This window comes from Ictalurus punctatus, chromosome 15, assembly GCF_001660625.3.
Source record: "Ictalurus punctatus breed USDA103 chromosome 15, Coco_2.0, whole genome shotgun sequence".
Lineage (NCBI taxonomy): Eukaryota > Metazoa > Chordata > Actinopteri > Siluriformes > Ictaluridae > Ictalurus > Ictalurus punctatus.
In genome coordinates, this window is record NC_030430.2 from 7,516,200 (window position 1) to 7,537,731 (window position 21,532).

Sequence of the window (21,532 nt, forward strand, 5' to 3'; positions counted from 1 at the left end):
ATGGACAATCAGACGGTCCTTGCTGTCCAGTCCTTCCTGGATGGTCAAGCCGGCGTCCCTGATCACAGCAATCAGAACGTCTCCGGAGCCGCCATCCAGCCGATGGGTGAGTAGAGTGACGGTTTCTAACACGCTCTACGTATGTAAATATTTCCAGTTCCAAGGGACACCCCCCCCCCCCCCCCCAAAAAAAAAAAAAAAATTCCAATCTTCTCCATTTGTTACAGGATTGGATACATTTCCCCCCTCTCCTCAACTCTCCAAGATCCTGATTTTATTATTTTTCTTTTTTTAAACTATCTTTTCATTTGCTTTTATCTCGCTGTCCACTCTGGAGTTTGCTGGTTTATCTATGTTAGCTCGTGAAAATGTGACGTGACAGTTAACCGCTTCTCTCCCTCTCCACGCCTCGATCACAGACTTAACGTTTCCTGTGGGTTTTTTTCTTTCTCTTCTCCCCCCTTTTCAGACATTTTATTTGATCACTTTCTGCGCTTCTGGTTAGTAAATTTCAGCTCTGCACTAGCTTGTACAGAAAAAACAGTGCGTCGTCATGTCCAGAATAGCGGTTTCCATGTATACGCTCCACTCACTGTTCATGTCTTCTCCTGGACGGTCAGAAGGTGGCGCCGGACCTGCTCCGGCTCAGACCGAACGATTTCATGTGCAATATGTGAATACGTGTTTTGCTCATCGTTTCTCTGGCGCCCTCTGCTGGCCAACGTCATTATACACTTACACACGCACGCTCTCACACTGTACAGACTCTAAGGACCTCTGCAGTAAACTGTGAGCGGCGGAGCTCGGACGGCGCTTTGTGCTCTCGCCACGTGTACATTTATGTTTATACCGGATTATTGAGTAGAATATTTTAAACGTGTAAAATGCATTATTATACAAATAAGGAATGGAAAACCTTTTATTTAAATAAGGAAGGGCTTGCTTGGGGAGCGGTTGGAGGATGCAGATATGTATATGATTATATATGAAAAGTGTCCCGTTTTTTTTTTTTTTTTCCGTTGGTTTTTTTTTTTTTTTCGCTGTTTGTGCGTCAGTTTCTTTTTAAATCATTATTTATTATATTTTTATTTAATTATAAGGCTGCCTTTTTTTTCGTTAATTTGTGTCTTCCTTTTTTTTTTTTTTTTATTTTATTTATTTATTTATTTTAATTTTTTCTTCTTAAAGCTCAACCCAAATCTCAGTTCGAAGCCCAGGGATTTTTATTATTTTATTTATTAATGTTATTAATCTAATCCTCTTTGCTTGTTTGCAGATGATGATGACATCTTCCTGTGTGGGAAGTGTAAGAAGCAGTTCAACTCCTTGCCGGCGTTCTTGACTCACAAAAGGGAGCAGTGCCAGCAGAACACGCCCTCGCTCGCCACCGTGTCACTGGCGTCCAGCAGCACTTACACACCTGTACCCTCGGTCAGCGCCGTGGCACAACCTCCGGCCAACAGACAGGTACATGTTCTCTGAATACTCACCCGCAACGAAGCGGTACTGGTGATCTGTAAATGAAACTAACAATCGAAAAGGTACAGGTGAACTGGTACAGGTGAACTCTGAACCCGCATGATACTGGTGCTGTTTAAACAAACAAACCAAAAAAGGTGCCCGTGACCTTACACCAAAAACACAAAGGTGCCGGCGCTCTTCCACCAAAAACAAACAAAAAGGTGCCGGCGATCTTGCATCAAAAAGAAATCAAAAGGTGCCGGCACTCTTACACCAAAAACAAACAAACAAAAAGGTGCCGGCACTCTTACACCAAAATCAAACAAACAAAAGGGTCCCGGCGATCTAAAACCAAACAAACCAAAACCAAACAAAAGGGTGTCGCGATCTAAAACCAAACAAACAAAAGGGTGCCGGCGATGTTAAACCAAACAAACAAAAGGGTGCCGGCGATCTAAAACCAAACAAACCCAAAACAAACAAAAGGTGCTGGCGATCTACAACCAAACAAACCAAACAAAAGGGTGTCGGCGATCTAAAACCAAACAAACAAAAGGGTGCCGGCGATCTAAAACCAAACAAACAGAAGGGTGCCGGCGATGTTAAACCAAACAAACAAAAGGGTGCCGGCAATCTAAAACCAAACAAACAAAAGGGTGCCGGCGATGTTAAACCAAACAAACAAAAGGGTGCCGGCGATCTAAAACCAAACAAACAAAAAGGTGCCGGCGATGTTAAACCAAACAAACAAAAGGGTGCCGGCGATCTAAAACCAACCAAACAAAAGGGTGCCGGCGATCTAAAACCAAACAAACCAAAACCAAACAAAAGGGTGCCGGCGATGTTAAACCAAACAAACAAAAGGGTGCTGGCGATGTTAAACCAAACAAACCAAAGGGTGCCGGCGATGTTAAACCAAACAAACAAAAGGGTGCCGGCGATGTTAAACCAAACAAACAAAAGGGTGCCGGCGATCTAAAACCAAACAAACAAAAGGGTGCCGGCGATCTTAAACCAAACAAACCAAAACAAAAGGGTGCCGGCGATCTAAAACCAAACAAACAAAAGGGTGCCGGCGATCTAAAACCAAACAAACAAAAGGGTGCCGGCGATGTTAAACCAAACAAACAAAAGGGTGCCGGCGATCTAAAACCAAACAAACAAAAGGGTGCCGGCGATCTAAAACCAGACAAACAAGGGTGCCGGCGATCTAAAACCAAACAAACAAAAGGGTGCCGGCGATGTTAAACCAAACAAACAAAAGGGTGCCGGCGATGTTAAACCAAACAAACAAAAGGGTGCCAGCGATCTAAAACCAACCAAACAAAGGGGTGCCGGCGATCTAAAACCAAACAAACCAAGACCAAACAAAAGGGTGCCGGCGATCTAAAACCAAACAAACCAAGACCAAACAAAAGGGTGCCGGCGATCTAAAACCAAACAAACAAAAGGGTGCCGGCGATGTTAAACCAAACAAACAAAAGGGTGCCGGCGATCTAAAACCAAACAAACAAAAGGGTGCCGGCGATCTAAAACCAAACAAACAAAAGGGTGCCGGCGATCTAAAACCAAACAAACAAAAGGGTGCCGGCGATCTAAAACCAAACAAACAAAACGGTGCCGGCGATGTTAAACCAAACAAAGGGTGCCGGCGATCTGAAACCAAAAACAAACAAAAGGGTGCCGGCGATGTTAAACCAAACAAACAAAAGGGTGCCGGCGATCTAAAACCAAACAAACAAAAGGGTGCCGGCGATGTTAAACCAAATAAACAAAAGGGTGCCGGCGATCTAAAACCAAACAAACAAGGGTGCCGGCGATGTTAAACCAAACAAACAAAAGGGTGCCAGCGATCTAAAACCAAACAAACAAAAAGGTGCCGGGACTCTTACACCAAAAACAAACAAACAAAAAGGTGTCGCGATCTTAAACCAAACAAACAAAAGGGTGCCGGCGATGTTAAACCAAAAACAAACAAAAAGGTGCCGGCACTCTTACACCAAAAACAAACAAACAAAAAGGTGACGTGAACTTTAAACAAATCAAAACTTAAAGGGTGTGTGTAATTTTCCGTGTACTTCAGGTATTTGTGTTTTTTCTTCTCTTTGTGCAGGTGTCGACGTACATCACGGTGCCGCCGTCTCCTCTCACACACACCCTGGTGCAGGGGAACGTTCTGGTGAGCGACGAGGTTCTCATGTCGGCCATCTCGGCGTTCACGTCCATGGACACACCAGTCACGGCCATGCAGGCTTCCTCTCAGGTACACACTATTTATCTGCCATAGATGCTGTAACCTAGCATTGACACTGCCTGGCTTTTGTAACTAGTGAAAGCGTGGTTATTAGGACTCCTGCTGATGTTTATTAAAGCCTGGGCATGGCACTCGTTATCGTTATTCAAAGCTTCATGCAATAATTTGGAATAATACTTTTTAAACCCTTTTTTTTTCTTTTTCTTTTCCACAGAGTAATTTGAGCCTGCCCAGTGCAGCATCATACCTGCAGCACCACCCACAGGCCTCTCAGCCCCTCCCACTGGCCCAGGCTCCACCCCTTTCTGCACAGGCTCCCACCAGTATCAACAGCTCCATAGTGCAGGTGTACAGCACACTGCCCCCGATGGCTGGAGGAGGAAACGCAGAGGTCCACATGCTCGGCCTCCAACAGTTCCAGTCTGTTCAGGTGTGTGTGTGTGAGCGAGAGAGATGAGGTTACAGTACTGGGACCCTTCTCATCTTGTTGTCCATCATGTTGAGAGTTAAAGATACTGACCACAGAATGTTTGTGACAGTGTAAGTGTAATGTGTCGTAAAGTAGAACCGGTGATGCAGTCGGTACTGACAGTACTGTATACGACGTTTCACCACCTTTTACTCAGTGCTTTTTATTTTAGAACAAATTATTTACACTTCCACCTGCCTATTGATTCTTTCATTTTTCTTTCATTCTTGCTTGTCTTTTTGGCACTTGTCCTTTCTTTCTTTCTTTGTTTTTGTTTGTTTCTTTCTTCTTTGTCCTTTTTCTTTTTTTGTCCTTTCTTTTTCTTGTTGATTTATTCGCTCTCTCTCTCTCTGTCTCAGGGTGGTGGTGGTCAGTGTGTGGACAGTCAGACTGCAGCCTTCAGCAGCGCTCCCGTTTACAGTTCGGCTTAACCGGCACAGAAGCTGAAGAGCTGCAGCAGCACCGTGACTCTGAGCGAGCTGAGCGAATACGACAAGGTCATCATCCCCAAAAAGACCCGCAACTCCAAGAAAGGCCACGAAGGTAATGGAGAGCGCTTCGAACACCAATTTTCATTTCATTTAAAGGAGCAGGTTGTCATTTTCACAGCCTTTAATTTGCCTAAAATATGCAGAGCTCATTTCTGGGCCAGAAACATGGGTACGAAAGGCTGGATTCAGATTCACTTAATGGCAGATTTAAATCCCTGAAAGCGTCAAAATAAATACACATCATGCTTAATACATACGTGTCACAGGAAATGGAATTTCTATTTATTCATTTCAAATTTTTTTATATTCGTGTGTAAAAACCCACAAAAAGCAGTACGTTCTACATGGCATTCACTTTGTGTAATAGCACTGTAATGTGTTTGTGTTGCAACAGATTTCTTTATGGATAATGTTTTGTTTCTCAGCAGGTCAAACAAAAGCCAAAGGTCAGAAGCTGAAGTGCAGTTTCTGTGACGAGGTTACTCAGGATCAAGAGAACACATCCAGTGAGCAAGAGCACGGTCCGAGTAGAAGTCGAGCGTGAGAGATCGGGGGACTGCGCCAGGGCTTCCACGTGGAGCCGGTGGAATCGACGATTTCAAAACACCGGTACGGATCGTCATTTAATTTCTATGACATTTTGCTTATGTGCCGTTTTATTGTGGAGATAACAGAGCGATCTTCTGGTGCGACGACTCGGGCGCTCGTCTCACACGCACGTGCTCTACGTGTCCGATTGCGGCGCTCCGAGATAAAACCGTCCACTGGATATCGTGGCAGTTTAATACCGAGTATACATCGTGATCTCGTACGCACCGGTGTAAAACACGAACTCCTAGGATACTTCGTTTTGAACCGCAGTACGTTTGTGTAGAGATGACTTTTGGTATCGCTTTTCCTCTCCCGATACTGATCCTGAAAGCTTGAGCGTCAGCGGATTATCGATACCGTTCCGGATTTTTCTTCATCACTACTGAGCTCTAAAATGATTATTTAAAAAAGAAACCCTAAATACATGGCTAAAAACACAACTTGCACACAATTGCACCCTTTTTTTTTGTTTTTTTTTAACCTTCCCAGCTAAAATGTTTTACACAGAAATCACTTGTATAGCGAATAAAATATAGAATAAAACACTATTTACAGTCCTAAAAAAAAAAAAGTCTTGTTGTATGTAAATATTTCCAGTTCCAAGGGGGAACCCCCCCCAAAAAAAAAAAAAAAAAATTTTTTTTCCAATCTTCTCCATTTGTTACAGGATTGGATACATTTCCCCCCTCTCCTCAACTCTCCAAGATCCTGATTTTATTATTTTTCTTTTTTTAAACTATCTTTTCATTTGCTTTTATCTCGCTGTCCACTCTGGAGTTTGCTGGTTTATCTATGTTAGTTTGTGAAAATGTGACGTGACAGTTAACCGCTTCTCTCCCTCTCCACGCCTCGATCACAGACTTAACGTTTCCTGTGGGTTTTTTTCTTTCTCTTCTCCCCCCTTTTCAGACATTTTATTTGATCACTTTCTGCGCTTCTGGTTAGTAAATTTCAGCTCTGCACTAGCTTGTACAGAAAAAACAGTGCGTCGTCATGTCCAGAATAGCGGTTTCCATGTATACGCTCCACTCACTGTTCATGTCTTCTCCTGGACGGTCAGAAGGTGGCGCCGGACCTGCTCCGGCTCAGACCGAACGATTTCATGTGCAATATGTGAATACGTGTTTTGCTCATCGTTTCTCTGGCGCCCTCTGCTGGCCAACGTCATTATACACTTACACACGCACGCTCTCACACTGTACAGACTCTAAGGACCTCTGCAGTAAACTGTGAGCGGCGGAGCTCGGACGGCGCTTTGTGCTCTCGCCACGTGTACATTTATGTTTATACCGGATTATTGAGTAGAATATTTTAAACGTGTAAAATGCATTATTATACAAATAAGGAATGGAAAACCTTTTATTTAAATAAGGAAGGGCTTGCTTGGGGAGCGGTTGGAGGATGCAGATATGTATATGATTATATATGAAAAGTGTCCCGTTTTTTTTTTTTTCGTTGTTTTTTATTTTTTTCGCTGTTTGTGCGACAGTTTCTTTTTAAATCATTATTTATTATATTTTTATTTAATTATAAGGCTGCCTTTTTTTTCGTTAATTTTTGTCTTCCTTTTTTTTTTTTTTTTTTTTTTTTTAATTTTTTCTTCTTAAAGCTCAACCCAAATCTCAGTTCGAAGCCCAGGGATTTTTATTATTTTATTTATTAATGTTATTAATCTAATCCTCTTTGCTTGTTTGCAGATGATGATGACATCTTCCTGTGTGGGAAGTGTAAGAAGCAGTTCAACTCCTTGCCGGCGTTCTTGACTCACAAAAGGGAGCAGTGCCAGCAGAACACGCCCTCGCTCGCCACCGTGTCACTGGCGTCCAGCAGCACTTACACACCTGTACCCTCGGTCAGCGCCGTGGCACAACCTCCGGCCAACAGACAGGTACATGTTCTCTGAATACTCACCCGCAACGAAGCGGTACTGGTGATCTGTAAACGATACTAACAAACAAAACAAAGGTGAAGGAGAACTATAAACAAAAAATGGTACGGTGATCTGTAAATGAAACTAACAATCGAAAAGGTACAGGTGAACTGGTACAGGTGAACTCTGAACCCACATGACACTGGTGCTGTTTAAACAAACAAACCAAAAAAGGTGCCCGTGACCTTACACCAAAAACACAAAGGTGCCGGCGCTCTTCCACCAAAAACAAACAAACAAACAAAAGGGTGCCGGCAATCTAAAACCAACCAAACAAAAGGGTGCTTGTGCTCGTACAACAAAAATGACGATCCGTACCAGTGTTTTGAAATCGTCGATATTAACCGACTCCACGTGGAAGCCCTGGCGCAGTCCCCCCGATCTCTCACGCTCGACTTTTACCGGACCGTGCTCTTGCTCACTGGATGTGTTCTCTTGATCCTGAGTAAAGAGACTGTCGTACGTAAGGTTTTATGTTAAAACTTACGGCTACGCTGAAACAGTCACTCTACTCACCCATTGGTTGGATGGCGGCTCCCGAGATGTTCTGATTGCTGTGATCAGGGATCACAGCAATCATCCAGGAAGGACTGGACAGCAAGGACCGTCTGTCATTTTCCTAACTAGTTTTAATAAACTTGCAGGAATGGACAATCACTGCTAATATCCAAAAAGAAAACTTCACCCTGAACGATATACACGTGTTAAACGTGTGCATTAATGTGCAGGTAAATGAACAGCTTTATGCATCGTTTATTTATCATCACCACTGAAAACAGCTGCGACGACCAACATGAGCAATGCACTCAGAATGAAAAACATTGCAATGAGAGAAATACATAACAGGATAAGTTACCGTAATTGTAAAAGTTTCCGTAAAAAGATTCCCGCGCTCTTACACCAAAACCAAACAAACAAAAAGGTGCCGGCGATCTTACACCAAACAAACAAAATCACCTGAGTACAAACTGGGACTGGTATCTTTTAAAATCACACGCACAGTGTGATCTTTATTCTTGCTTGTTCACATACAGATCAACTCAATATGATCATGATTATTACTGTGATGATGTGCTGATACTTTGTACACACGTGCAAACACACACACGGGTATGAATATATAGGTGATTTTTTTTTTATTTTATACATCTCCTGAGCGCTGAAGAACCCTGGAGGAACCCTACAGGTGAGTTTCACACATTTTTCCAACACACAAGTGAAACACATCTGAACACACATGATACTGCTGCTGTTTAAACAAACAAACCAAAAAGGGTGAGGGTGGCCTTACACCAAAAACACAAAGGTGCCGATGATCTTACACCAAAAACAAACAAAAAGGTTTCGCGATCTTACACCAAACAAACAAAAAGGTGCCGGCGATGTTAAACCAAAAACAAACAAAAAGGTGCCGGCACTCTTACACCAAAACCAAACAAACAAAAGGGTGCCGGCGATCTAAAACCAAACAAACAAAAGGGTGCCGGCGATCTAAAACCAAACAAACAAAAGGGTGCCGGCGATGTTAAACCAAACAAACAAAAGGGTGCCGGCGATGTTAAACCAAACAAACAAAAGGGTGCCGGCGATGTTAAACCAAACAAACAAAAGGGTGCCGGCGATGTTAAACCAAACAAACAAAAGGGTGCCGGCGATGTTAAACCAAACAAACAAAAGGGTGCCGGCGATGTTAAACCAAACAAACAAAAGGGTGCCGGCGATCTAAAACCAAAAACAAACAAAAGGGTGCCGGCGATCTAAAACCAAACAAACAAAAGGGTGCCGGCGATCTAAAACCAAACAAACAAGGGTGCCGGCGATCTAAAACCAAACAAACAAAAGGGTGCCGGCGATCTAAAACCAAACAAACAAAAAGGTGCCGGCGATGTTAAACCAAACAAAGGGTGCCGGCGATGTTAAACCAAACAAACCAAAGTGTGCCGGCGATCTAAAACCAAACAAACAAAAGGGTGCCGGCGATCTAAAACCAAACAAACAAAAGGGTGCCGGCGATGTTAAACCAAACAAACAAAAGGGTGCCGGCGATGTTAAACCAAACAAACAAAAGGGTGCCGGCGATGTTAAACCAAACAAACCAAAGGGTGCCGGCGATGTTAAACCAAACAAACCAAAGGGTGCCGGCGATGTTAAACCAAACAAACCAAAGGGTGCCGGCGATGTTAAACCAAACAAACCAAAGGGTGCCGGCGATGTTAAACCAAACAAACAAAAGGGTGCCGGCGATGTTAAACCAAACAAACCAAAGGGTGCCGGCGATGTTAAACCAAACAAACAAAAGGGTGCCGGCGATGTTAAACCAAACAAACAAAAGGGTGCCGGCGATGTTAAACCAAACAAACAAAAGGGTGCCGGCGATGTTAAACCAAACAAACAAAAGGGTGCCGGCGATGTTAAACCAAACAAACAAAAAGGTGCCGGCGATGTTAAACCAAACAAACAAAAGGGTGCCGGCGATGTTAAACCAAACAAACAAAAGGGTGCCGGCGATGTTAAACCAAACAAACAAAAGGGTGCCGGCGATGTTAAACCAAACAAACAAAAGGGTGCCGGCGATGTTAAACCAAACAAACAAAAGGGTGCCGGCGATGTTAAACCAAACAAACAACAAGGTGCCGGCGATCTAAAACCAAACAAACAAAAGGGTGCCGGCGATCTAAAACCAAACAAACAAAAGGGTGCCGGCGATCTAAAACCAACCAAACAAAAGGGTGCCGGCGATGTTAAACAAAACAAACAAAAGGGTGCCGGCGATGTTAAACAAAACAAACAAAAGGGTGCCGGCGATGTTAAACCAAACAAACAAAAGGGTGCCGGCGATCTAAAACCAAACAAACAAAAGGGTGCCGGCGATCTAAAACCAAACAAACAAGGGTGCCGGCGATCTAAAACCAAACAAACAAAAGGGTGCCGGCGATGTTAAACCAAACAAACAAAAGGGTGCCGGCGATGTTAAACCAAACAAACAAAAGGGTGCCGGCGATGTTAAACCAAACAAACAAAAGGGTGCCGGCGATGTTAAACCAAACAAACAAAAGGGTGCCGGCGATGTTAAACCAAACAAACAAAAGGGTGCCGGCGATGTTAAACCAAACAAACAAAAAGGTGCCGGCGATGTTAAACCAAACAAACAAAAGGGTGCCGGCGATGTTAAACCAAACAAACAAAAGGGTGCCGGCGATGTTAAACCAAACAAACAAAAGGGTGCCGGCGATGTTAAACCAAACAAACAAAAGGGTGCCGGCGATGTTAAACCAAACAAACAACAAGGTGCCGGCGATCTAAAACCAAACAAACAAAAGGGTGCCGGCGATCTAAAACCAAACAAACAAAAGGGTGCCGGCGATCTAAAACCAACCAAACAAAAGGGTGCCGGCGATGTTAAACAAAACAAACAAAAGGGTGCCGGCGATGTTAAACAAAACAAACAAAAGGGTGCCGGCGATGTTAAACAAAACAAACAAAAGGGTGCCGGCGATCTAAAACCAAACAAACAAAAGGGTGCCGGCGATCTAAAACCAAACAAACAAAAGGGTGCCGGCGATCTAAAACCAAACAAACAAGGGTGCCGGCGATCTAAAACCAAACAAACAAAAGGGTGCCGGCGATGTTAAACCAAACAAACAAAAGGGTGCCGGCGATGTTAAACCAAACAAACAAAAGGGTGCCGGCGATGTTAAACCAAACAAACAAAAGGGTGCCGGCGATGTTAAACAAAACAAACGAAAGGGTGCCGGCGATCTAAAACCAAACAAACAAAAGGGTGCCGGCGATCTAAAACCAAACAAACAAAAAGGTGCCGGCACTCTTACACCAAAAACAAACAAACAAAAAGGTGACGTGAACTTTAAACAAATCAAAACTTAAAGGGTGTGTGTAATTTTCGGTGTACTTCAGGTATTTGTGTTTTTTCTTCTCTTTGTGCAGGTGTCGACGTACATCACGGTGCCGCCGTCTCCTCTCACACACACCCTGGTGCAGGGGAACGTTCTGGTGCGCGACGAGGTTCTCATGTCGGCCATCTCGGCGTTCACGTCCATGGACACACCAGTCACGGCCATGCAGGCTTCCTCTCAGGTACACACCATTTATCTGCCATAGATGCTGTAACCTAGCATTGACACTGCCTGGCTTTTGTAACTAGTGAAAGCGTGGTTATTACGACTCCTGCTGATGTTTATTAAAGCCTGGGCATGGCACTCGTTATCGTTATTCAAAGCTTCATGCAATAATTTGGAATAATACTTTTTAAACCCTTTTTTTTTCTTTTTCTTTTCCACAGAGTAATTTGAGCCTGCCCAGTGCAGCATCATACCTGCAGCACCACCCACAGGCCTCTCAGCCCCTCCCACTGGCCCAGGCTCCACCCCTTTCTGCACAGGCTCCCACCAGTATCAACAGCTCCATAATGCAGGTGTACAGCACACTGCCCCCGATGGCTGGAGGAGGAAATGCAGAGGTCCACACGCTCGGCCTCCAACAGTTCCAGTCTGTTCAGGTGTGTGTGTGTGTGTGTGTGTGTGTGTGTGTGTGTGTGTGTGAGCGAGAGAGATGAGGTTACAGTACTGGGACCCTTCTCATCTTGTTGTCCATCATGTTGAGAGTTAAAGATACTGACCACAGAATGTTTGTGACAGTGTAAGTGTAATGTGTCGTAAAGTAGAACCGGTGATGCAGTCGGTACTGACAGTACTGTATACGACGTTTCACCACCTTTTACTCAGTGCTTTTTATTTTAGAACAAATTATTTACACTTCCACCTGCCTATTGATTCTTTCATTTTTCTTTCATTCTTGCTTGTCTTTTTGGCACTTGTCCTTTCTTTCTTTCTTTGTTTTTGTTTGTTTCTTTCTTCTTTGTCCTTTTTCTTTTTTTGTCCTTTCTTTTTCTTGTTGATTTATTCGCTCTCTCTCTCTCTGTCTCAGGGTGGTGGTGGTCAGTGTGTGGACAGTCAGACTGCAGCCTTCAGCAGCGCTCCCGTTTACAGTTCGGCTTAACCGGCACAGAAGCTGAAGAGCTGCAGCAGCACCGTGACTCTGAGCGAGCTGAGCGAATACGATAAGGTCATCATCCCCAAAAAGACCCGCAACTCCAAGAAAGGCCACGAAGGTAATGGAGAGCGCTTCGAACACCAATTTTCATTTCATTTAAAGGAGCAGGTTGTCATTTTCACAGCCTTTAATTTGCCTAAAATATGCAGAGCTCATTTCTGGGCCAGAAACATGGGTACGAAAGGCTGGATTCAGATTCACTTAATGGCAGATTTAAATCCCTGAAAGCGTCAAAATAAATACACATCATGCTTAATACATACGTGTCACAGGAAATGGAATTTCTATTTATTCATTTCAAATTTTTTTATATTCGTGTGTAAAAACCCACAAAAAGCAGTACGTTCTACATGGCATTCACTTTGTGTAATAGCACTGTAATGTGTTTGTGTTGCAACAGATTTCTTTATGGATAATGTTTTGTTTCTCAGCAGGTCAAACAAAAGCCAAAGGTCAGAAGCTGAAGTGCAGTTTCTGTGACGAGGTTACTCAGGATCAAGAGAACACATCCAGTGAGCAAGAGCACGGTCCGAGTAGAAGTCGAGCGTGAGAGATCGGGGGACTGCGCCAGGGCTTCCACGTGGAGCCGGTGGAATCGACGATTTCAAAACACCGGTACGGATCGTCATTTAATTTCTATGACATTTTGCTTATGTGCCGTTTTATTGTGGAGATAACAGAGCGATCTTCTGGTGCGACGACTCGGGCGCTCGTCTCACACGCACGTGCTCTACGTGTCCGATTGCGGCGCTCCGAGATAAAACCGTCCACTGGATATCGTGGCAGTTTAATACCGAGTATACATCGTGATCTCGTACGCACCGGTGTAAAACACGAACTCCTAGGATACTTCGTTTTGAACCGCAGTACGTTTGTGTAGAGATGACTTTTGGTATCGCTTTTCCTCTCCCGATACTGATCCTGAAAGCTTGAGCGTCAGCGGATTATCGATACCGTTCCGGATTTTTCTTCATCACTACTGAGCTCTAAAATGATTATTTAAAAAAGAAACCCTAAATACATGGCTAAAAACACAACTTGCACACAATTGCACCCTTTTTTTTTTGTTTTTTTTTAACCTTCCCAGCTAAAATGTTTTACACAGAAATCACTTGTATAGCGAATAAAATATAGAATAAAACACTATTTACAGTCCTAAAAAAAATAAAAAGTCTTGTTGTATGTAAATATTTCCAGTTCCAAGGGGGAACCCCCCCCAAAAAAAAAAATAAAATAAAAATTTTCCAATCTTCTCCATTTGTTACAGGATTGGATACATTTTCCCCCTCTCCTCAACTCTCCAAGATCCTGATTTTATTATTTTTCTTTTTTTAAACTATCTTTTCATTTGCTTTTATCTCGCTGTCCACTCTGGAGTTTGCTGGTTTATCTATGTTAGTTTGTGAAAATGTGACGTGACAGTTAACCGCTTCTCTCCCTCTCCACGCCTCGATCACAGACTTAACGTTTCCTGTGGGTTTTTTTCTTTCTCTTCTCCCCCCTTTTCAGACATTTTATTTGATCACTTTCTGCGCTTCTGGTTAGTAAATTTCAGCTCTGCACTAGCTTGTACAGAAAAAACAGTGCGTCGTCATGTCCAGAATAGCGGTTTCCATCCACACGCTCCACTCACTGTTCATGTCTTCTCCTGGACGGTCAGAAGGTGGCGCCGGACCTGCTCCGGCTCAGACCGAACGATTTCATGTGCAATATGTGAATACGTGTTTTGCTCATCGTTTCTCTGGCGCCCTCTGCTGGCCAACGTCATTATACACTTACACACGCACGCTCTCACACTGTACAGACTCTAAGGACCTCTGCAGTAAACTGTGAGCGGCGGAGCTCGGACGGCGCTTTGTGCTCTCGCCACGTGTACATTTATGTTTATACCGGATTATTGAGTAGAATATTTTAAACGTGTAAAATGCATTATTATACAAATAAGGAATGGAAAACCTTTTATTTAAATAAGGAAGGGCTTGCTTTGGGAGCGGTTGGAGGATGCAGATATGTATATGATTATATATGAAAAGTGTCCCGTTTTTTTTTTTCCGTTTGTTTGGTTTTTTTTTCTCGCTGTTTGTGCGTCAGTTTCTTTTTAAATCATTATTTATTATATTTTTATTTAATTATAAGGCTGCCTTTTTTTTCGTTAATTTTTGTCTTCCTTTTTTTTAAAAATTTTATTTAATTTTTTTTTAATTTTTTATTTTTTCTTCTTAAAGCTCAACCCAAATCTCAGTTCGAAGCCCAGGGATTTTTATTATTTTATTTATTAATGTTATTAATCTAATCCTCTTTGCTTGTTTGCAGATGATGATGACGTCTTCCTGTGTGGGAAGTGTAAGAAGCAGTTCAACTCCTTGCCGGCGTTCTTGACTCACAAAAGGGAGCAGTGCCAGCAGAACACGCCCTCGCTCGCCACCGTGTCACTGGCGTCCAGCAGCACTTACACACCTGTACCCTCGGTCAGCGCCGTGGCACAACCTCCGGCCAACAGACAGGTACATGTTCTCTGAATACTCACCCGCAACGAAGCGGTACTGGTGATCTGTAAACGATACTAACAAACAAAACAAAGGTGAAGGAGAACTATAAACAAAAAATGGTACGGTGATCTGTAAATGAAACTAACAATCGAAAAGGTACAGGTGAACTGGTACAGGTGAACTCTGAACCCGCATGACACTGGTGCTGTTTAAACAAACAAACCAAAAAAGGTGCCTGTGACCTTACACCAAAAACACAAAGGTGCCGGCGCTCTTCCACCAAAAACAAACAAACAAAAAGGTGCCGGCGATCTAAAACCAAACAAACCAAAAACAAACAAAAGGGTGCCGGCGATGTTAAACCAAACAAACAAAAGGGTGCCGGCGATCTAAAACCAAACAAACAAAAGGGTGCCGGCGATCTAAAACCAAACAAACAAAAGGGTGCCGGCGATGTTAAACAAAACAAACAAAAGGGTGCCGGCGATCTAAAACCAAACAAACAAAAGGGTGCCGGCGATCTAAAACCAAACAAACAAAAGGGTGCCGGCGATGTTAAACCAAACAAACAAAAGGGTGCCGGCGATCTAAAACCAAACAAACAAAAGGGTGCCGGCGATCTAAAACCAAACAAACAAAAGGGTGCCGGCGATGTTAAACAAAACAAACAAAAGGGTGCCGGCGATGTTAAACAAAACAAACAAAAGGGTGCCGGCGATGTTAAACCAAACAAACAAAAGGGTGCCGGCGATCTAAAACCAAACAAACAAAAGGGTGCCGGCGATGTTAAACCAAACAAACAAAAGGGTGCCGGCGATCTAAAACCAAACAAACAAAAGGGTGCCGGCGATGTTAAACAAAACAAACAAAAGGGTGCCGGCCATGTTAAAGCAAACAAACAAAAGGGTGCCGGCCATGTTAAACCAAACAAACAAAAGGGTGCCGGCGATGTTAAACCAAACAAACAAAAGGGTGCCGGCGATGTTAAACCAAACAAACAAAAGGGTGCCGGCGATCTAAAGCCAAACAAACAAAAGGGTGCCGGCGATCTTGCATCAAAAAGAACTCAAAAGGTGCCGGCGATCTTACACCAAACAAACAATATCACCTGAGTACAAACTGGGACTGGTATCTTTTAAAATCACACGCACAGTGTGATCTTTATTCTTGCTTGTTCACATACAGATCAACTCAATATGATCATGATTATTACTGTGATGATGTGCTGATACTTTGTACACACGTGCAAACACACACGGGTATGAATATATAGGTGATTTTTTAAAAATACATCTCCTGAGCGCTGAAGAACCCTGGAGGAACCCTACAGGTGAGTTTCACACATTTTTCCAACACACAAGTGAGACACATCTGAACACACATGATACTGGTGCTGTTTAAACAAACAAACCAAAAAGGGTGAGGGTGGCCTTACACCAAAAACACAAAGGTGCCGATGATCTTACACCAAACAAACAAACAAAAGGGTGCTCGCGATCTTACACCAAACAAACAAAAAGGTGCCGGCGATGTTAAACCAAAAACAAACAAACAAAAACAAAAAGGTGCCGGCGATCTTACACCAAACAAACAAAATCACCCGAGTACAAACTGGGACTGGTATCTTTTAAAATCACACGCACAGTGTGATCTTTATTCTTGCTTGTTCACATACAGATCAACTCAATATGATCATGATTATTACTGTGATGATGTGCTGATACTTTATACACACGTGCAAACACACACACGGGTATGAATATATAGGTGAATTTTTAAAAAATACATCTCCTGAGCGCTGAAGAACCCTGGAGGAACCCTACAGGTGAGTTTCACACATTTTTCCAACACACATCTGAACACACATGATACTGGTGCTGTTTAAACAAACAAACCAAAAAGGGTGAAGGTGGCCTTACACCAAAAACAAACAAAAAGGTGCTCGCGATCTTGCATCAAAAAGAACTCAAAAGGTGCCGGTGCTCTTACACCAAACAAACAAACAAAAGGGTGCCGGCGATGTTAAACCAAACAAACAAAAGGGTGCCGGCGATCTAAAACCAAACAAACAAAAAGGTGCCGGCGATGTTAAACCAAAAACAAACAAAAAGGTGCCGGCGATGTTAAACCAAACAAAAAGGTGCCGGCGATGTTAAACCAAACAAAAAGGTGCCGGCACTCTTACACCAAAAACAAACAAACAAAAAGGTGACGTGAACTTTAAACAAATCAAAACTTAAAGGGTGTGTGTAATTTTCGGTGTACTTCAGGTATTTGTGTTTTTTCTTCTCTTTGTGCAGGTGTCGACGTACATCACGGTGCCGCCGTCTCCTCTCACACACACCCTGGTGCAGGGGAACGTTCTGGTGAGCGACGAGGTTCTCATGTCGGCCATCTCGGCGTTCACGTCCATGGACACACCAGTCACGGCCATGCAGGCTTCCTCTCAGGTACACACTATTTATCTGCCATAGATGCTGTAACCTAGCATTGACACTGCCTGGCTTTTGTAACTAGTGAAAGCGTGGTTATTACGACTCCTGCTGATGTTTATTAAAGCCTGGGTATGGCACTCGTTATCGTTATTCAAAGCTTCATGCAATAATTTGGAATAATACTTTTTAAACCCTTTTTTTTTTTTTTTCTTTTCCACAGAGTAATTTGAGCCTGCCCAGTGCAGCATCATACCTGCAGCACCACCCACAGGCCTCTCAGCCCCTCCCACTGGCCCAGGCTCCACCCCTTTCTGCACAGGCTCCCACCAGTATCAACAGCTCCATAATGCAGGTGTACAGCACACTGCCCCCGATGGCTGGAGGAGGAAATGCAGAGGTCCACACGCTCGGCCTCCAACAGTTCCAGTCTGTTCAGGTGTGTGTGTGTGTGTGTGTGTGTGTGTGTGTGAGCGAGAGAGATGAGGTTACAGTACTGGGACCCTTCTCATCTTGTTGTCCATCATGTTGAGAGTTAAAGATACTGACCACAGAATGTTTGTGACAGTGTAAGTGTAATGTGTCGTAAAGTAGAACTGGTGATGCAGTCGGTACTGACAGTACTGTATACGACGTTTCACCACCTTTTACTCAGTGCTTTTTATTTTAGAACAAATTATTTACACTTCCACCTGCCTATTGATTCTTTCATTTTTCTTTCATTCTTGCTTGTCTTTTTGGCACTTGTCCTTTCTTTCTTTCTTTGTTTTTGTTTGTTTCTTTCTTCTTTGTCCTTTTTCTTTTTTTGTCCTTTCTTTTTCTTGTTGATTTATTCGCTCTCTCTCTCTCTCTCTCTCTCTCTGTCTCAGGGTGGTGGTGGTCAGTGTGTGGACAGTCAGACTGCAGCCTTCAGCAGCGCTCCCGTTTACAGTTCGGCTAAACCGGCACAGAAGCTGAAGAGCTGCAGCAGCACCGTGACTCTGAGCGAGCTGAGCGAATCCGACAAGGTCATCATCCCCAAAAAGACCCGCAACTCCAAGAAAGGCCACGAAGGTAATGGAGAGCGCTTCGAACACCATTTTTCATTTCATTTAAAGGAGCAGGTTGTCATTTTCACAGCCTTTAATTTGCCTAAAATATGCAGAGCTCATTTCTGGGCCAGAAACATGGGTACGAAAGGCTGGATTCAGATTCACTTAATGGCAGATTTAAATCCCTGAAAGTGTCAAAATAAATACACATCATGCTTAATACATACGTGTCACAGGAAACGGAATTTCTATTTATTCATTTCAAATTTTTTTATATTCGTGTGTAAAAACCCACAAAAAGCAGTACGTTCTACATGGCATTCACTTTGTGTAATAGCACTGTAATGTGTTTGTGTTGCAACAGATTTCTTTATGGATAATGTTTTGTTTCTCAGCAGGTCAAACAAAAGCCAAAGGTCAGAAGCTGAAGTGCAGTTTCTGTGACGAGGTTACTCAGGATCAAGAGAACACATCCAGTGAGCAAGAGCACGGTCCGAGTAGAAGTCGAGCGTGAGAGATCGGGGGACTGCGCCAGGGCTTCCACGTGGAGCCGGTGGAATCGACGATTTCAAAACACCGGTACGGATCGTCATTTAATTTCTATGACATTTTGCTTATGTGCCGTTTTATTGTGGAGATAACAGAGCGATCTTCTGGTGCGACGACTCGGGCGCTCGTCTCACACGCACGTGCTCTACGTGTCCGATTGCGGCGCTCCGAGATAAAACCGTCCACTGGATATCGTGGCAGTTTAATACCGAGTATACATCGTGATCTCGTACGCACCGGTGTAAAACACGAACTCCTAGGATACTTCGTTTTGAACCGCAGTACGTTTGTGTAGAGATGACTTTTGGTATCGCTTTTCCTCTCCCGATACTGATCCTGAAAGCTTGAGCGTCAGCGGATTATCGATACCGTTCCGGATTTTTCTTCATCACTACTGAGCTCTAAAATGATTATTTAAAAAAGAAACCCTAAATACATGGCTAAAAACACAACTTGCACACAATTGCACCCTTTTTTTTTTGTTTTTTTTTAACCTTCCCAGCTAAAATGTTTTACACAGAAATCACTTGTATAGCGAATAAAATATAGAATAAAACACTATTTACAATCCTAAAAAAAAAAAAAGTCTTGTTGTATGTAAATATTTCCAGTTCCAAGGGGGAACCCCCACCCCCACCGACCCCCCGCCCCCCCAAAAAAAATAAAAAATTTTTATCCAATCTTCTCCATTTGTTACAGGATTGGATACATTTTCCCCCTCTCCTCAACTCTCCAAGATCCTGATTTTATTATTTTTCTTTTTTTAAACTATCTTTTCATTTGCTTTTATCTCGCTGTCCACTCTGGAGTTTGCTGGTTTATCTATGTTAGTTTGTGAAAATGTGACGTGACAGTTAACCGCTTCTCTCCCTCTCCACGCCTCGATCACAGACTTAACGTTTCCTGTGGGTTTTTTTCTTTCTCTTCTCCCCCCTTTTCAGACATTTTATTTGATCACTTTCTGCGCTTCTGGTTAGTAAATTTCAGCTCTGCACTAGCTTGTACAGAAAAAACAGTGCGTCGTCATGTCCAGAATAGCGGTTTCCATGTATACGCTCCACTCACTGTTCATGTCTTCTCCTGGACGGTCAGAAGGTGGCGCCGGACCTGCTCCGGCTCAGACCGAACGATTTCATGTGCAATATGTGAATACGTGTTTTGCTCATCGTTTCTCTGGCGCCCTCTGCTGGCCAACGTCATTATACACTTGCACACGCACGCTCTCACACTGTACAGACACTAAGGACCTCTGCAGTAAACTGTGAGCGGCGGAGCTCGGACGGCGCTTTGTGCTCTCGCCACGTGTACATTTATGTTTATACCGGATTATTGAGTAGAATATTTTAAACGTGTAAAATGCATTATTATACAAATAAGGAATGGAAAACCTTTTATTTAAATAAGGAAGGGCTTGCTTGGGGAGCGGTTGGAGGATGCAGATATGTATATGATTATATATGAAAAGTGTCCCGTTTTTTTTTTTTTTCCGTTTGTTTGTTTGTTTTTTTCGCTGTTTGTGCGTCAGTTTCTTTTTAAATCATTATTTATTATATTTTTATTTAATTATAAGGCTGCCTTTTTTTTCGTTAATTTTTGTGTCTTCCTTTTTTTTTTTTTTTTTTAATTTTTTTCTTCTTAAAGCTCAACCCAAATCTCAGTTTGAAGCCCAGGGATTTTTATTATTTTATTTATTAATGTTATTAATCTAATCCTCTTTGCTTGTTTGCAGATGATGATGACATCTTCCTGTGTGGGAAGTGTAAGAAGCAGTTCAACTCCTTGCCGGCGTTCTTGACTCACAAAAGGGAGCAGTGCCAGCAGAACACGCCCTCGCTCGCCACCGTGTCACTGGCGTCCAGCAGCACTTACACACCTGTACCCTCGGTCAGCGCCGTGGCACAACCTCCGGCCAACAGACAGGTACATGTTCTCTGAATACTCACCCGCAACGAAGCGGTACTGGTGATCTGTAAACGATACTAACAAACAAAACAAAGGTGAAGGAGAACTATAAACAAAAAATGGTACGGTGATCTGTAAATGAAACTAACAATCCAAAAGGTACAGGTGAACTGGTACAGGTGAACTCTGAACCCGCATGACACTGGTGCTGTTTAAACAAACAAACCAAAAAAGGTGCCCGTGACCTTACACCAAAAACACAAAGGTGCCGGCGCTCTTCCACCAAAAACAAACAAACAAACAAAAGGGTGCCGGCAATCTAAAACCAACCAAACAAAAGGGTGCTTGTGCTCGTACAACAAAAATGACGATCCGTACCAGTGTTTTGAAATCGTCGATATTAACCGACTCCACGTGGAAGCCCTGGCGCAGTCCCCCCGATCTCTCACGCTCGACTTTTACCGGACCGTGCTCTTGCTCACTGGATGTGTTCTCTTGATCCTGAGTAAAGAGACTGTCGTACGTAAGGTTTTATGTTAAAACTTACGGCTACGCTGAAACAGTCACTCTACTCACCCATTGGTTGGATGGCGGCTCCCGAGATGTTCTGATTGCTGTGATCAGGGATCACAGCAATCATCCAGGAAGGACTGGACAGCAAGGACCGTCTGTCATTTTCCTAACTAGTTTTAATAAACTTGCAGGAATGGACAATCACTGCTAATATCCAAAAAGAAAACTTCACCCTGAACGATATACACGTGTTAAACGTGTGCATTAATGTGCAGGTAAATGAACAGCTTTATGCATCGTTTATTTATCATCACCACTGAAAACAGCTGCGACGACCAACATGAGCAATG

At 43.2% G+C, this 21,532-nt stretch overlaps 3 protein-coding genes across 4 annotated transcripts in view; all 3 read left to right on the forward strand.

Annotated features, from left to right (window-relative positions):
* LOC128635115 (zinc finger protein 341-like) lies at positions 1 to 20,634 on the forward strand. The gene is made up of 7 exons (XM_053686233.1): positions 1 to 106; positions 14,580 to 14,770; positions 17,056 to 17,205; positions 17,411 to 17,626; positions 18,057 to 18,240; positions 18,614 to 18,797; positions 20,497 to 20,634. The coding sequence occupies exons 1-6, from the start codon at positions 1 to 3 to the stop codon at positions 18,730 to 18,732; spliced, it is 966 nt and encodes a 321-aa protein (XP_053542208.1). The 3' UTR covers positions 18,733 to 18,797; positions 20,497 to 20,634.
* Positions 1,251 to 5,272, forward strand: LOC128635116 (zinc finger protein 341-like). Of its 2 annotated transcripts, none has more exons than XM_053686234.1 (5): positions 1,251 to 1,467; positions 3,575 to 3,724; positions 3,930 to 4,145; positions 4,544 to 4,727; positions 5,101 to 5,272. In XM_053686234.1, the coding sequence occupies exons 2-4, from the start codon at positions 3,659 to 3,661 to the stop codon at positions 4,613 to 4,615; spliced, it is 354 nt and encodes a 117-aa protein (XP_053542209.1). In that variant the 5' UTR covers positions 1,251 to 1,467; positions 3,575 to 3,658; the 3' UTR covers positions 4,616 to 4,727; positions 5,101 to 5,272. The 2 variants fall into 2 exon arrangements, with proteins under 2 accessions (XP_053542209.1, XP_053542210.1); XM_053686235.1 differs by having other exon boundaries at positions 5,104 to 5,272.
* Positions 19,065 to 21,532, forward strand: part of LOC128635135 (zinc finger protein 341-like) — an 8,294-nt gene continuing 5,826 nt past the window's right edge. Inside the window, exons 1-2 of the mRNA XM_053686361.1 lie at positions 19,065 to 19,074; positions 20,497 to 20,687. Coding sequence (XP_053542336.1) covers positions 19,065 to 19,074; positions 20,497 to 20,687 — 201 coding nt within the window. The remainder of the gene's footprint in view (positions 19,075 to 20,496; positions 20,688 to 21,532) is intronic.

Bases quoted from the DNA above. Each gene is read 5' to 3' on its own strand.
- LOC128635115 (XM_053686233.1), top strand. From the start codon at position 1: ATGGACAATCAGACGGTCCTTGCTGTCCAGTCCTTCCTGGATGGTCAA. The intron at 17,627-18,056 runs GTGTGTGTGTGT...TCTCTGTCTCAG, and splicing joins AACAGTTCCAGTCTGTTCAG to GGTGGTGGTGGTCAGTGTGT. The intron at 18,241-18,613 runs GTAATGGAGAGC...TTTGTTTCTCAG, and splicing joins CTCCAAGAAAGGCCACGAAG to CAGGTCAAACAAAAGCCAAA.
- LOC128635116 (XM_053686234.1), top strand. From the start codon at position 3,659: ATGTCGGCCATCTCGGCGTTCACGTCCATGGACACACCAGTCACGGCC. The intron at 3,725-3,929 runs GTACACACTATT...TCTTTTCCACAG, and splicing joins CCATGCAGGCTTCCTCTCAG to AGTAATTTGAGCCTGCCCAG. The intron at 4,146-4,543 runs GTGTGTGTGTGT...TCTCTGTCTCAG, and splicing joins AACAGTTCCAGTCTGTTCAG to GGTGGTGGTGGTCAGTGTGT.